This window comes from Argiope bruennichi, chromosome 7 (assembly GCF_947563725.1).
Source record: "Argiope bruennichi chromosome 7, qqArgBrue1.1, whole genome shotgun sequence".
NCBI classification, from domain to species: Eukaryota; Metazoa; Arthropoda; class Arachnida; order Araneae; family Araneidae; genus Argiope; species Argiope bruennichi.
The window spans coordinates 26,777,955-26,794,889 of NC_079157.1; the positions used below are offsets into that span (position 1 = coordinate 26,777,955).

The 16,935-nt window shown below is 29.3% G+C and overlaps 2 protein-coding genes across 2 annotated transcripts; one reads left to right on the top strand and one right to left on the bottom strand.

Annotated features, from left to right (window-relative positions):
* Positions 1-2,463: 2,463 nt before the first annotated feature.
* LOC129976055 (cohesin subunit SA-1-like) lies at positions 2,464-10,157 on the bottom strand. Its single transcript, XM_056089409.1, has 4 exons — positions 8,068-10,157; positions 6,044-6,590; positions 4,989-5,363; positions 2,464-3,927 (listed from the first exon to the last, which is right to left on the bottom strand). The coding sequence occupies exons 1-4, from the start codon at positions 10,026-10,028 to the stop codon at positions 3,526-3,528; spliced, it is 3,285 nt and encodes a 1,094-aa protein (XP_055945384.1). The 5' UTR covers positions 10,029-10,157; the 3' UTR covers positions 2,464-3,525.
* A 336-nt stretch (positions 10,158-10,493) lies between these two features.
* Positions 10,494-16,331, top strand: LOC129976516 (protein timeless homolog). Its single transcript, XM_056090123.1, has one exon. It carries the CDS (start codon positions 10,589-10,591, stop codon positions 15,974-15,976), a length of 5,388 nt encoding a protein of 1,795 aa, XP_055946098.1. The 5' UTR covers positions 10,494-10,588; the 3' UTR covers positions 15,977-16,331.
* The last annotated feature ends 604 nt before the right edge of the window (positions 16,332-16,935 follow it).

Here is a 16,935-nt window from a genome sequence, read left to right on the forward strand (position 1 = left end):
TGAATGTGTGTGTGTGTTGGCGCTCTACAGGCCAGACCATTCAACCTACAGCTACCAAATTTGGCACGTGTATACCTTGGAGGCCGGGAATGTGCACCAGGGGGTTATATTTTCGAATTTTTAATTAGAATTTTATTTATTTAAAAATTAAGCAAAATTTTGGCGTGTTTCTGCTATAACTTCCGAAAATATTACCGCACAAAAAAGATTTTTACATGAAGTTAAAGATCAAAAATTTATCTTTTAAATGATACCAATATTTTAACCTTAAAATTAAATTTCTATTTTTAATGAATTTTTAAATAAATATTTTAACTATATTTTTCAACAATTTTTTTCGTACAAAATAAAAGTAAAATTTAAGCTGCATGAGCACGTTTTGCATTCATGGGAAAAAATTAGCTTTTTTCAAAGTGTTGCCATCACATTGATTAAAGCTCCAATTAAAAAGAAATTAAATCTGCAAAAATATAATTTTCAGCACACGTCTGTAGGAAATGAAACAAATATGAAATATTATTTTTTCTAAAAAATAAATTCAAGAAAAATTATTTTATGATCTTTTACACTCTCTATATTATTAATCCAATAAATCAGTTTTATTTTAAGGCAAGTTTTGTTTACTATGAACAGGATATCCATTCAAATCAGGCCACACAGCTAATTTGTAAACCTTTAGTAAGACACATATCTGCTAAAATGGTTTAAATGGGAAATGATTATATTTTATGTAACTTGATTCAATAAATGCTCTAATAAATAACGAATTTTTGATTTTACATAAAGCTTCTGCTGTGGAAATCACGATTAGCAAAATGTTCTTGAAACACTAATATTTTAAATAAAAAGAGTTAATTTCCAATCAACTAAATCAATCACTTAAGCTGACTGATTTATGAAAATTTGAATATCACTATTCAATAAAAAAAGGATAATTTTAGATTTTCCATCGGTTGTTTCAAAGAAAATACGCCAATCAGCGAGAAAGATTTCTCAAGATTAATTGGCCTAAAATTATGAAAATGTTGAGTTTTTCTAAATTTTTAACATTCAAAACTTCATAAAACAGTCTTAGTTAATCGTGGAAAATAGAAACATTCATTCATTTATTTAAAATTTGGTGTGTCCAGAATATTTCTCAGAATATGATACCTTACTGCATAAAATTTAGACTTCATAATTTTTGAAATATATTTATAGGCCGGAACAAAATATTATTATTGATTTCATTTCAATCCTTTTGAAAGCAAAACTAAAAACTGAATTTTATGCTGAATCTGAGAAATTTTTGTTGAATTATTCTTTGAGATATTACATAAATTACGAAAAATATTTTGTAGTTCACATAAGACTTAAATACTGAGCCATTCTGTTAGCAATACTCATATTCAATAATAATAATAATAATAAATAAATAACAATAAAGATGATAAATAAAATAAAACATTTGGTTTTATTAAAAAATATCTTTATATTAATTGAAATTTCATCATTTCCACTTAAAATTAAAGTTTTACCGGAAATGACAACAAATTAGCAAAATATATATAGTAAATTGAACGAAACGATCTAAACAACAGTATAAGTTTGGTATGACTATCAAAATTTGAAGATTAAAAATGTTTTATTTGAGAATCTATTAAGAGACCAGTTACTTAAAATATTTAATTGAAAAGGGTAGCGAGCGATAATACTGGTGAACCGGCTGGTCGCCAAAGGTGGCTAGTATATATATATGAGTAAGTTAATTATAATGTCGATAGAAAGAGTTATGTTATTTTCTAGAAATTGGAAAATCATGTTTAATGCGACTTGCTATAACATTTCTTTGCATAGGACTTTTATAGTTTCTATGGAGAGAAAAAGTGATTTAATTTTCCAGTTTGGTCTTTTAAATAATTAATTTTGTGATGATTGTGGTAATATACTGGTATATTGTTGATACTCTAAGGAAAAGATAATTACTAAAGTGAAATATAGTAAAATTCCTTCAATTTAGTTTGAAAGTTAAAGCATGGAATAACTGCAATTTTGTGATATGAAAAGACATTTCTTGTACTTGTTCATTTCATTAAATATTTTTGGAAAAGGGACACACCTTTCAACAACAGCATTTCTTTAGACATGAATTAGGCATAATAATTTGAACTGAAAATTTAAAACAAAAGTTTAAAATATGTGAAAAAACAAACAAATAACCACTGATATTATTTAAATATTTTAAACTTTTAAGATTTAGATTTAGAAGAACATTTAATTTGATAAATGAATAAAGACTGACATTCAGTAGTAGACATTCCATTTTCTTTAAACAATCAGAATAATACAGTAATTGAAATTTAAATAAAAATAAACAAATGCGTGTTAGTTTATTTATTTTTATTAAAAAATTCTGATATAAACAGACAAAATTCCTACAACAAATGCAAAAAGACAAAGTTAAAATGTTTCATGAATGGTCACTTTTTATAATAATGGCAATTATAATATAAATATTTAAAATAGTATAAGGCTAGGAAAAATACTTATCAAAAGACATGTACAACTGGGATATAATAAATAACCAAGTGGGAAATAAGTATTATATTTGATGTAAAGAGACAAGTTCAATCCATTTTAAAGTCAGGTTTTCTTAAAAATAAATATTTATTGATTTTAAAGATTTTTTTTATTTATTGTTTTTTAAAGATCCACATAAGATGTAAATTCCTGTCCTCCACACACACAAATAGAAACAAAAATCTTGTGGTTATTATTTTCTATTGTTAAAATTTTTTCATATTTACATTTTAACTGAATATAAATAATAGGTCCTAAAATTCTCTGCAAAATATTATTTATAAGAAAATTTTTTAACATAAATAAAATTTTACTATTGTCATTATTAATTTTTTCTTCTTATTTCATTATTCTCAAGTTTCATTTATTAAAGCATATATACAACGATTAAAAACGCATGAAGGAGGAGTGCTCGAACTAAATTATAATCTGCGTATTTTCTGTAGGCGGTTCAAGGTCACATTTTCTACTGCATTACTGGTACCAGACAACCAATAACAAGGTAGAGAATGTGACCTAGAACCACCTACAGAAAATACAGACTATAAATCAAAGAAACTGCATGAAATTCCCTGTAACACACATACATAGCTTCTACAAAATATGAATGAACACATTTCAAAATTTATGATAAATTTTATTGATCTTAAATATTCTGAAAAAAGAAAAGACAAATAATGGAATTTCAATTTTTTTTTTCTTGTAGAAATTTTTTTAAAAATATGTACAAATGGTAACAGTTATAAAATGAAGTTTTACTTAATACAATATTTCTTAACTGACCTTTTCACCACAAAATAGTCTAATAATAAACAATTTATATATAATTTTATAATCATGTTGCTAAAAATTATAATAGACATTTCAAAAATGTAAAACAAATTATATTTGTTAACATTAAATTAAGAAGTAGAATATTTACATATGTTTTAATTATGACAAAAAGTAACAATGTTTATTAATATTTCAATTTTCTGAGCCACGATCTGAATCTTGATCCATATTTCCATCATCTTCCATTCTTGGATCATCATCATCTCGCTGACGCTTTCTACCACGATACTGACGACCAGGAGCTCTAGGAGGAGGTTGTTCAGCTTCACCGTGGACTAAACTGTTTCTATACAAAATAAGAGGTTGCCAATCTTCAGATCTTGTGCCTGGCATACTAGCTTGTATATGACGATCTAAGTAATTGAGAACAACTCTCTTGTCAAGTTTCATGAGCTTATTGGTGAATTCAGTTAATATTTCTAAAAATGCAAGGTTTGGAGGTGGTCCCAGAGGATCAGCAGGATTTTCGATTGGAGTTACAGTAAACAATATTCCTTCCCGGTGAAGTGCAGCAACTGCATCTCGATTTTTCACCTATAAAATTAATAATTACACATTTTTATTTGGTAATCAATCATCTGTAATTTTTGTAACAACAAAACAACAGCAGCAAACTAATAATTTGCGACATTAAATATTTAAACTTTCTTGTGAGTTTCAAAGTGAGTACTTTCAGTTTAATGTAATGTTATTCATATAATATAATTACAAAATAGTTCTCTGGTTAAATTTCTTTGGTAGAAATATTTCATTGCTTCTAATTGAATTTTGAATTAACAGTTTTAGAAATTTAATAAAAAAGTTTGTAATTGTAATAAATTCACTTATATTAAACTTCTAAGCAGCAGATGTGGATATATTTTTTTTCTGTTTGTCATGCTCCATCTAAAAGTATATAATTCATGTTTAGATATGTTTCTTTCTTAAAATTTCATAATTAAAATATTTTTTAAATGCTATTAAATGCAAAAAATGTCAAATAATTCACATTAAAAGTTTTTTTTTTTTTTTTTCCCCACACAGCAAATCATTCAACTATTTGAGGATTATTAATAAATAGTTTGTCAAAATCTGAAGTAGAGAAAACTATTAGAGATGCATATATTTCCAATTTGAAAATTGCTTTACATGATCAAAAGAATTACAGTTTTAAGCCAATAAAAGTACAGTTAAAATTTCGTTACATTCTTCAAGCCCTATTAAACATATTTAGCAAAATATTTTTGATACACTAACATTTTAAACAAAACAAAACAAACAAACAAACAAAAAAAATTACTCTTTTGGGACTAAAAAATGATCAAATAACTATTTGGAACAACTAGCTCATATTCAATTCATAACTCAATCAGTTTTGGCTGTAAAAGGATGGAACTCCACCCGCCTTTTGTTTAAAATGAATTTTTAATACTGCATCTATTAGTTGAATTTTGGTTAAAAGAATGGAATAAAATAACACAAATGTTTAAATTTGTAATTGTTTTGATTTAAAGGCAAGAATAATTACACCATTTTCTTGATGCACAGATTTAAAATAAATCTATCGAGGTATCTTAAGAGATAATAATAACAATTTGCTTGAGAGATTTACTTACTTGATCCAATCCAAACGATAATGCAAATCGTTTAGCCAATTCTTTAATAGCAAGGAAATTTTCATCCTGACGATTAATCTGCCCAGTGGGGGTTGAATTTCTCAGATCTGTGAAAAGGGATGTGAGAGCCATTGCCATGGTTTTTGCACAGTTCACCTTATTGATTTCTCGAGCTTTCCCTAAAGTTGCTTTAATTATATCTCCGTAATCATTATAAAACTTCACATAATGTTTAAAAATGTCTGCACCTTGTTTCACACTGATAATGTTATATACAATTAATTTACAAAATGAGGCTAAAAAGTTACGTCTCTTGTGCAATTCTTCAATTTTTGTATGTTCATCTTGATCATCATCCTCATCTTCAATAAATACCTACAGAACAAAGATTTCCATTTATATTAAAATAATTCTAAAGTAAAAAAACAAAAACAAAAAAACATGAAAATTGTCATAACTTTAAGAGCAAAGTCATGTATAAGTCACTTAAATTTAACTCCTGAATATAGAGGTATATTAAACAAACAAAATATTTTGATCAATTATGCTTAATTACTAAGTATAATTGAGAGTTATACTTAGTTATACTAAGTAAAATTAATAAAAATGTTGACCACTGAAAAATAATATACAAACTTCTAAAACATTTAGGAAAAATGATAAGTTTTTAAAAGAAAAAAAAAATTATAAATTTGGGGGTGATAATGCATTTTAATTTTTAGTCCTATTTTGTGTATGTTAAACCAAAATGAACTAAAAAATAAAAATAAAAAAATAATGCGCCAAAAAGTTGATTGTACATGCGTAACATGATTTGTCGATGCTTAAAGAATGTTGTATTTTGCAAAATGAATTCAGAATAATTAAATTGGCATAACTGATTTGAAACTGTTAGTCTCTTATAAAAAATACAATATATCAAATTTAATTTAAGGAAAAGATTATTTTTTTTTGGATACAAGTTAAGTAAAAAATTACTGGAAAAAATCCACAATAAAATCTATATGACTGAAAATATCAGTTTTACAAATAAATTTTTAAAAATAACTACAAACCTTCTTTTGCACAAATGAACTCAACTGCATCTGGAGTACTCTGTCAGGTTCATAAACAAGGGGAGTCAATCCTGTATTTTCAGCTAATTGTTTGCAGAACACAATTAGGAGGTCACAAATGATAACAAAAGCTGCCTCTTCTAAAGTATCAACAGGGTGACTCAATAAATCTCTCATGGTATCAACAAAGTCTTTCAATCTATTGCGAAGACTTGCAACAGCAACTGGCAAAGGACTTGTATCATCTAACATAGCCAAATCCCACATTATTCCCATGGAGCAACAGGACATGGCATACTTAACCACTTCTTCTGGTAAGCCTTTGTCTTGTATAGCACCTTTGACCCAAAAGTCATAGATATTATCCCATATACTCCATGGGCCTAAATTATGACAGCTGTAAAATATGGAAACCTTTTTCATCGCGGATGTTACAATGAATATTTCATCTTCATCAACTTCTTCACCAGCTTGCATGTAATCGCTTGATGCTTGCTTGTACTTGTGAACTAACGAGTCAACTAAAGTACCTCTGGCTACAGCACATCTAAGAAATAGATTTTATAATAATATAATTAGAGTTTAATTATTAAATAGAACATGATAATTATCAAACACAAGGAAATAAAATAAAATTTGACTTTAGAAAAAAAAAAAAAAATAGGATAAGACTTTTGAAAAAAATGTAATGGCAGTGAAAAGTGCCATTCTAACTCCACAACATTAAAAAAAGTTTTAAACAAAATCTTTCCTTCATTCTCTAATTATGTTAGAAATTATGAATTCATATTTTTCCTTAGTGAAATAAATCAAATTTCAATAATTATGAAAGTTTAAAAGAACTACTTGCACATTTTAAAAACCAATAATAGATTAAAAATACTTAAGCTAATAATGGATTGCATGCTATTAATATACAAATATCTTATATTGTATGAATGAAATGAAAGCAAAGAAATCAAATGTTTTATAGAATTTTATCAAGTTTTATAGAAGATTAATTTGGAGATCAAGACATTTGTTGTCAATTGAAGATAATATAAAGAAATAAAAACCCAATAAATAAATTTGAGTTAAATTAAAAAATGACCTTTTAAATATTTTTCATAATAGTTTTTGGTACTTACGTATTAATGCCACCACAGCTACAGATTTGGCAGTTTTTGCGCTAGTGCGCCAATAAAGAGCAATCCTATTACCTATTAACGCCCCCGCAGCTACAGATTAAGCTCTTTATTGGCGCATTAGTGCAAAAACTGCCAAATCTGTAGCTGCGGTGGCGGTAATACGTAAGTACCTAGTTTTTCTAACGAGATTTCAATTTCTCAAGTATAAATGCAGTTTTTATAAATTAATAAAAATTATATCTTTTTGGATTCTAGTTGAAATATTGTTCTAGATATGATATTATAACAAAAATTCATTTCTAGCTTGAATTTTTTTCTTTTTCTTCTTTTAAATATATCTTTTGAATGATAACAACTTTATTACATCTTTCATTAGAGTTATTAGCCAACAAAATAAGCTGAAAAACTCATTAAAAAAGTCATCTTTTCACGCGAATGTAGCTTAACGCCAAACGTGGCAATCTTAAAGTTACGGCAACCCCTTTACCTGCCCTTCTGGTCAAGTCTTTCAGGGGTTCATTAGAACGTTGACCCGCATCGGCTCTCCAGCCCCCGCAGAAGCTGTAAACAACTTCAATTTGTAAGGTTTAACAAGGCCAACCGCAATCAGCCATGTACTATATGAACTACTCACCATAAAAGGAGTGTATATAATGTAAATAAAGAAGTTAAGCAAAAGTACAGTTCACTGCTCAGTTTGAATCACCATCATCCATAAAAAGATAACTTAAATGAATTTATATTATCAATTTCAATTTAATTTTACATTTAAATAATTTAAGCAATATTTACAAGCAGATGGTTTTAGATAATAGATAGACACAGCTAATAGACAATATTTAGACTTTAAAATATTCAAAAATAAATTGGATTTAAAATAATTTAATTAATATTCACCTAGAGTGGATAGCCAATTCTTCATTACAAAGAACTTCGTAAGTTTTAGCACAAGCTTCCAAAACATCAGTATCATTGTGTCGCTCAACAATGTCATGAATCAATTTCAACAAACTGTCCAAATTTTTCTCTTGACGACTGGTAGTATATATCTCTAGCTCAAAATACTGAGGTATAAGCATTAAATTTGCAATTTTTTCAGCATCAGCAAGATATTTTGCTAAGAGAGAAGGTAAGGTCATTATAAAATGTTCAGTCAATTTAATTCTATCATCAGACACTTGTTTCAATTCCTTTACAGAGGGCTGTTTCCTGTTAGGACCTCGACCTACTGGAGGTTCTCCTGTGGCAGCTTGTTTAACACAGCACACCATTATTTCAATCAATGATGTCTCCTGCCGATCATCAAGAGGTTCTTCTTGTGGTCCAGGTTCTTCCAACAACAAATCTGTCATACATTCCCAATCTTTCATCATTGGATTACTTTCAATCAAACTGTCAACTAAATAAGCACCATGTTCATGCAATTCACTCTCAATAAAAAACTGAACAAGATCTCTAATTAAAGGAGTGTTAATGGATCGTTTCTTGCCTCTTTTGGTTCTCAAACCTTGCACAGCTTCTTCATCAGGTTGAAACAATCTCTCATTCAAAAACTCACCGGCTGCCTGTGCAACTGCTCTGTGAGAAGAATACACCAACTCATACACATGCTCACAATCTTTATCAGTCAGAATATCTCTATGATACTTATGAATACTAATCACCAACTTAACAGCGTGAACTGCAACATCATACTCCTTATCTAAAGTCATAGCCACTATACGATCCTTAAATTTATTAGTAAATAATTCCATTTTACTTGTGAGTTCTTCAGCTCCATACAAAGGCAACAAAGCTTGTAAGCATTTTAAGCGGACATCTCCAACTTTATCATGAAGAGTCCAACCAATATATTTTAGATAGCTGTCATCTAGGAAATGCTGATGAAATTTCTTCATCCACTGGCCAATTTCATACATACAAATGGAACGAATCTCTGGAAGAGTGTCTCTGTACCTATGTACAAACACACTTTTAAACATGTAGGTCAGCATGTTTTTAATTTCCTCCATATTCTCTTCAAGCTCTTGTCTTTTGCTCAGCAACATCTCTAATCTTTCTGTAGCTCTTTTATCTCTGTTTTTCTGACGTTCAGCTTCATATTGACGCTGAGTATTATCCAAATTGATACTTAAATTTAATGCCACATCGACAAGAGCTGTCATTAATTTCATTGCAGCCAAAGTAGCTGTGTGACGGAATGCTCGTACTTGAGAATCAGATAATCCTGTTAATAATGAAATGACATTGTCCATCAAATACTGATCATAAATAATGCTATATTGGCATTGCCGTACCATGACCTGCACAAATTCACAAAAATTGGTACGAAATTTCTTCCACTGAGGTCCACTCATGATGAGAGGATAATCACCACTTTCTTCTTCAAATTCTTCAGTCATTTTACGAATGATTTGTGCATGTTCCATTGTTGCTTGCATTTGTGGTGTGATACGACCTTTACACCCAGCACACTGAATAAAAAATTGCATTAAATCAAGCAACGCTATATCGCGATCTTGTTTATAGGCTTCAATCCAATCATCTACAACACACTGCAAGGCACTTCTACCTTGTTTTACAACTTCAAACAAACTATTGGGATCATCAGTTGGCGATTCTTGAACGGCTCTTCGACCTCCTCTCCCACCACGGCCTCGTGCACCTCCTCGTCCTCTGCCTCCAACAACTCGTCTACGTTTATTTCTAATACCACGAAATCCTTGATCTTCAACATGAAAATCCAAAGCTTCATGTTCATGGATGTCTCCGGCGGGAAAAATATCATCAGCATCAACTTCAATGTTTTGAGGCTCAGGGCATTCTTCTTCACTCAATCTACCTCTTTTTCTGGCCATATTACAGTTTTTGATTAGTACTTTTACTTTAAAAAGTTATTTCAATCAATTTTCAAAACTATTTCAAACATAACGGAAGTTCAAACGAACAAGTAACTCAAACCACAACACAAACACAATCGCCACTTGCCAAACGATTTAGCTTATCTAATGGAAGTAGAAGTTTTAACCATTTTATAAAAATAACTTTAACAAATCTATTCATAAGAGATATATAAAATGAAAAAATATAAACACCCTTAAATTTTGAGTTATATGAAATAATCATTCAAAGAAAATTAGATAACTTAAATTTGATAGTTTTTCATTAACCGTTATACTGTTTGGACGACTTTCCATAAAGCGAAGAAATTATCCAAATATTAATGGCAACATACGAAATTTGGCGGTTTATTTTATCCGCGAAAAAATTGTTTATTTTAGCTTAATTTATGATGAATGTTATTTGGATTGTGTTGACGTTGTCGTAGATAACTTTTTACCTTGAAAAAAGTATTTATTTTCTTTTATAAATGGGAAGTGTGCGATAATTTTAAAAAAATAATTCCTAGTAGAAAAGAATGGCGATAGTAATGGATAAATATACTGAAGCAGAAATCCTTAGTACTTGTAATGCATTAGGTAGTGAAGTAAGAGGTGTATACGAAAAAGGAACAGACTGTTTAGAATGCTTGAGAGATTTATTGCAGTTTCTTCGAAAGCCAGATGAAAATCATACTGTTCTGCGCTTTCTTGGCTCTAATCATTTGATTGAGACTGATATTTTACCCATTCTTAAACATTATAAGGATGAGAAGGATATTTTCGATTTTGCTTTAAGATTGCTAGTAGCTCTTACTAGCCCAGCGATATTACTTTTTAACGAAGAAATTCCGGTAGACAAAGCTTCTCACAATGTGTATCTGGAATTAGTTAGCTATCTTCAGAATTACAAGAAAGTTTTTTATGAATTAGATATTTGGACAGTTCTGTATGAACATTTAGAAAAACGAATTGCATTGAGACCGATTGAAAGAAGTGAAGAAGACAATTTATTTATTGAGAGAATTTTGATTGTTATACGTAATATTTTGCATGTACCTTCTGATGAACTTGCATCATTTCAAACTGATGATAATCTTAGTCCTCAAGACAAAATTTTATGGAATCTTCACCGTTCAAAAATAGATACTATAATATTGTATTTATGCGCTAATGAAGATGAATATAAATATTGTTTGCATGTAATTGAAATAATATCTTTAATGCTTCGTGAACATTCTCCAGAAATGCTGGCTTCCACTAGTGAAGTAAGAACTGAAGCAGAAAAAGAAAAAGATGCACAAGACTTAATGGCAATGCGTGAAAGGGAACAGAATATGAAACTGAAAAAGGTTCAATCAATGATTGCTTCAAGATTTAATGGAGTTTATCGTGTAAAAAATTTTAAATCACTGAGTGATAATGATTACATAGCACATAAATTAATAACAGATTTAGATGATCTGAAGTTTGATGCGAAGAAAAACGCCAAAAGAACGCCTAAAAATAGATTGCCTTTTAAAGAAAAAAGCATTACAAGACGTTCTACATTAGGTATTAGATTGTTTCTAAAAAATTTTTGTAAAGCGTTTTTAAAAACTTATAATAAGCTTATGGCTGCTATAAAGCGTGAACTGCTTCGTAGGAGTTCTGCTGATCATGATGATACATATTATCTTTGGGCTATTGAATATTTTATGAAGTTTAATCGGTTATATAAATTTCTTCCAGCATTAGTAAGTGAAACAATATCCTTACAAATGTTTCACCACATTCAAACTCAGATAACTAGTTACCAAGAAATGATGCTCACTGATAAGTCTAAGGCTAAAATTTGGTCTAGACGCATGTGCTTGGGTGTCAGTGCTTACAGAGAATTACTTGAAACTGTTTTTACCATGACAAAGTCTACTGAGAAAAATATTCAAGAGATTGCTGATAATATAGTTCGGAATGTATTTTATGTTATTGAATATCGAGAAATGCTTTTATCCTTGCTATATCATTTTGATGAAGTAAAATTTTCCTTAACATACTTATCAGAACTTGTAGAAAGTTGCTATATGTTTCTAAAGATGCTAGAAAATCATTCAAAGCGTCATTCTGAAATAATTGTGCAAAAAAAGAAACGAAAAGTGAAGAGGCGAAAGAAAACAAATGCTGCACCTGAGCAGTCTGACAACAATGAAAATTTAGAAGATAAGTGGGCTGATATTGCAGGTAATTTATCTGCTGCTGTACAAGGTAGGCTAGATATTCCCACTGATATTTCACCATTTGATGGTGCATCTCAGTTGAGTTTTGAAGAGCAGAAGGTTGATGCCGTCTATAAAATACGAGAAGCTCTTTTATCAAAGGAAGTTGAACAAGCTGTTGGTTTATTACGTTCTGCACGGGAGCTTTGGCCTGAAGGTGATTCTTTTGGTGCAGCTGAAATTGAATCTGAGGATGAATTTGATGTTTTAAGAGAGATTTACATGTCAGAATTAGAAAATCCTCAGCAACAGAATAGTGTCCCTGTAGAAGAAGAATTTGAGGAGACTGATGAAGAAGCAGAATCTACACCTGCAGTTGTGGAACAAAGATTGGATGTAAATGAAATTTATAAAAAGTTTGCCTCGCCAAAAGTCGTAATACCATGCTGTTTACTTTTAAAGAATTATCGATCAAATACTTCTAGAACAAACACTTGTTTGATTAAACTGATACACAAAATAGCTTGGGATTGTAAAATGCATGCCTTATTTTTCCAAGCTTCTGTATTTATAACATTTCAGAAAATATTTGAAGACCCAGATGTTTCTCACAATCCAATTATTAAAGAATTTTCTAGATTTGCCAAATTTATTTTAACTAAATTTTTTGAAATTGCTGAAAAGAATAAGAAGGTTTTTGTTGAACTTTTGTTTTGGAAGGGCTGTAAGGAAGCATATGAACTAGAGGAAGGTTATGGTAAGCCTCATCCTGGATCTAAGAAGCTTACATGGACTGAGGAAGAAGATGAAGAACTTAAACAGCTTTATGAAGAGAATAAAGATATATATATTGAAGGTCAGGATGTGGCTGATATAATTCTAGCTAATATGGAGGATAAGAGAAGGACAAAAAATCAAATTATTTTGGCTCTGAAACGTTTAGGACTTATACAAAAAGCCAAAGATCTCAAACCACATTTGCGAAAAGATTGGACAGAAGATGAATGTAATGAACTGCGTCATCTTTATGAGAAATATAAGATGGCTTATGATATGATGGAGGATATTTTGAATGGGCTCTCAATCAAACGACCAAGAAAGGCAGTGGTGGAAAAATTGTTAGAATTAAACCTTATTCAGGATCGGTCACAAACATTCAAAAAGAAATCTAAAAAACCGAAAAATGCTATGGATAACAATGATTCCATTTCAGATGATGATATAGATTCAGGTGAAAATAGTGACTTAGAAGACGACCAAGATTTTTCTGTAGAAAAGAGAGTTGTACAGAAAAATGGCACTGGTGATTCTTCAGATAACGATGCAGATGAAAATTTCTTCAAAATTTTAGAAATGGAACGCTCAGAAAATCATGATACTTCAAATTTGGACCCAGAAAATCATGGCACTTCGTCAGTAGCTGAAGTAAAGAAAAGTTTGAAGCACAATACTGAGAAAGAAATTCGAAATAAAAAGGTGCCTGAATTGTGGCAAGAGCAAGAAATAATGGAATTGAGTGCTTTATTTAACCAGCATCAAGGTTCAGATAATATAATGAATAAAATAATGAATTCTCTAACTGTGAAAAGATCAAAGCAAAGCGTAATTGAAAAGCTCTTAGAATTAAATTTGATTAATGACAAGAAAGAATTAAGAAAGAAACGAATATCTAAGCTATCACATCTGGTTAATGCAAACAATAGCTCAGAAGATGAAGATGCTTTATTATCATCAAATTCTAATTCTCAAAATTTACCCCACATGAATAAAAAGAAGGTTAGACGAATTATGTCAGATTCTTCTGATGATGATCATGCTCATATTAGTGATGACAAAAATTTAGAAGTAAGTAAAGAATCATATTCTGAAGTAAAAAATCAGAAAAAGAATATGTTTACAAAAACTAATGGTACAGAAAAAAGAAAACGAGCTCCTAAAATTTGGGAAGAACAAGAAATATTTGAGCTGCAACATTTGTTTGAAAAACATAAAGATTCTAATGATATTATTGGAAATATTTTCAATGAGAAAACAGTAAAACGACCAAAGGACAGTATAATAGAAAAATTAATGGAAATTAGTTTGATTAATGACAGAAAAGAAGTGAGAAAGAAAAGAATGTCAAATGTAAATTTGTCATCTGTAAATTTGGACTCGGAAAATCATGACACCTCGCCAGTAGCTGAAGTAAAGAAAAGTTTAAAGCACAATACTAAGAAAGAAATTCGAAATAAAAATGTGCCTGAATTGTGGCAAGAGCAAGAAATAATGGAATTAAGTGCTTTATTTAACCAGCATCAAGGTTCAGATAATATAATGGATAAAATAATGAATATTCTAACTGTGAAAAGATCAAAGCAAAGCGTAATTGAAAAGCTCTTAGAATTAAATTTGATTAAGGACAAGAAAGAATTAAGAAAGAAACAAATATCTAAGCTGTCAGGTCTAAATGGTACAGTGGTTAATGTAAACAATAATACAGAAGATGAAGATGCTTTATTGTCATCAATTTCTAATTCTCAAAATTTACCCCACATGAATAAAAAGAAGGTTAGACACGTTATATCAGATTCTTCTGATGATGACGATCATGCTCCTATTATTAGTGATGACAAACATTTAGAAATAAGTAATGAATCATATTCTGAAGGAAAAAATCAGAAAAAGAATATTTTTATAAAAACTAATGGTACAGAAAAAAGAAAACGAGCTCCTAAAATTTGGGAAGAACAAGAAATATTTGAGCTACAGCATTTGTTTGAAAAACATAAAGATTCTAATGATATTATTGGAAATATTATCAATGAGAAAACAGTAAAACGACCAAAAGACAATATAATAGAAAAATTATTGGAAATTAGTTTGATTAATGACAGAAAAGAAGTGAGAAAGAAAAGAGCATCAAACGTAAATTTGTCATCTGTAAATAAAAAGGTTAATAAAAAATCAAGTTTTAATTTAAAACCACAAAACAGTAAAAATAAAAAGAAATCAAGCCTAAATTCATCTTCAGAAGATGAAACCTTGCCTTTAAATTCACTCTTAAATACAAAAAGAATGCAGTATATTGATGGACCAAGTGATATTAAAAATAAGTTAGCCAATAATTCAGAATCATCCGATGAGGAGATGATTTTACGTGAATTGCAAGATTATCTTAATGAAGGTAATTCTGGTAGTGTGGCTAAAGAAAAGAATGTAGTACTAGAAAATTCATTAAATGAAATAGATAGTATTGCTAAGCATAAAAATGACTTTGAAAAGAAAAAGATCAGTAGAATTGTGTCAGATTCTTCTGACGATGAAACTATACCATTACGCAACAACATATCTAAGCATTCTTCTCATAAAGATTCTTTTCCTAGCAAACACACAGATGAACAAGCATTTGAAAAATTGGTAAATGATTTTGGACCTTCAAATGGACTGACTGAGATTGACAGTTTACCACTTTTTAATTCTAATGACAGTCTTAGAATGAAAAGTGATTTAGATGATGATAGAGTGACAACTAGTATTAAAAGGAAAAGATTCCAGATTAGTGATAGTGAGGAATCAAATGACGAATCTTTATCTTTAGAATCCAAAATTTCATCATTAAATTCACCAAGTGCAAAAACTGTTGATTTTGGTATAACTGATATTGGTTCTGTTCCAGTTAAAGAAACTGTACAATTACAAGCAATAAGAAAAAAGGCACGTGTTTTATCTGATAGTGATGAATCAGACTAATTATTATTTTTTAGGTACTTATATCTTATTGCAGCTTATAGCTTTTATCATCAAACAACTGGGATATATTGCCATGAGGGTTGCATTATGTATTGAGGAGCATGGCAATTTTGGCCTAATCTAAAAATTGCCACATAAACCTTTGGCGCTTACAAGACACAAGTATTGTTTATTATTAACATGAAGAATTATCATTCTTTTATTATATTTATATATGTATATATATCAACAATTTTGAACTGTTAAGATAATAATTTATTTTATACATCAAAATAAACCATTGAAGCTTCAAAATTCCATTTTGGAAAATTGTATAGTTGATCATTATAATTTAGTATTGTACAAGAATGATAATTGTGAGCATATTTTTTAAATTTGATATTAATGACTTTATTAATTAGTTAATACAAATTATAATAATATATGTTATAATTTTAATACAACATTTTTATTTGTAATTGAACAAATGATTTTATATTTCTTAGGTTCTTTTAAGAATTTGTGATTTTAAGAATTGAATGAAAAAATAAACTAATAATTAGCACTGCACTTCTTTATCATATGAAGCTCCTTTATTTGATTGGTAGTACAAGATAATAGTATTTAAAATACTGAGTTTTATGCCTGTTCATTTAGATGGATGAATGATTTGTTTTAATATGCCATCCTTGCATTAAGCATTGGTTCAAAAATCATGTTGGCCACCAACAGTCAACATGATTTGAATTACTTTTCTGTCGTGATAAATAGATGTGAATTTTGAAGATTATATCTATCAAATCTATATCTAGAATGCAGGCATTCCATTAAGAAATGTCTAAAACTCAATATAGTGTAAAGTTAATTAATCTAATTGTGATATTCTACAATAAATTAATTTCACTTGTGACCGTAAAAAAAAGTGTTGGGTATTTGAAATTTTCTGTTTTTAAAATTCAGTATATTTTAAGATATAAATT

Bases quoted from the DNA above. Each gene is read 5' to 3' on its own strand.
- LOC129976055 (XM_056089409.1), bottom strand. From the start codon at position 10,028: ATGGCCAGAAAAAGAGGTAGATTGAGTGAAGAAGAATGCCCTGAGCCT. The intron at 6,591-8,067 runs GTGAATATTAAT...TCTATTTCTTAG, and splicing joins GAATTGGCTATCCACTCTAG to ATGTGCTGTAGCCAGAGGTA. The intron at 5,364-6,043 runs GTTTGTAGTTAT...TTTGTTCTGTAG, and splicing joins GTTCATTTGTGCAAAAGAAG to GTATTTATTGAAGATGAGGA.
- LOC129976516 (XM_056090123.1), top strand. From the start codon at position 10,589: ATGGCGATAGTAATGGATAAATATACTGAAGCAGAAATCCTTAGTACT.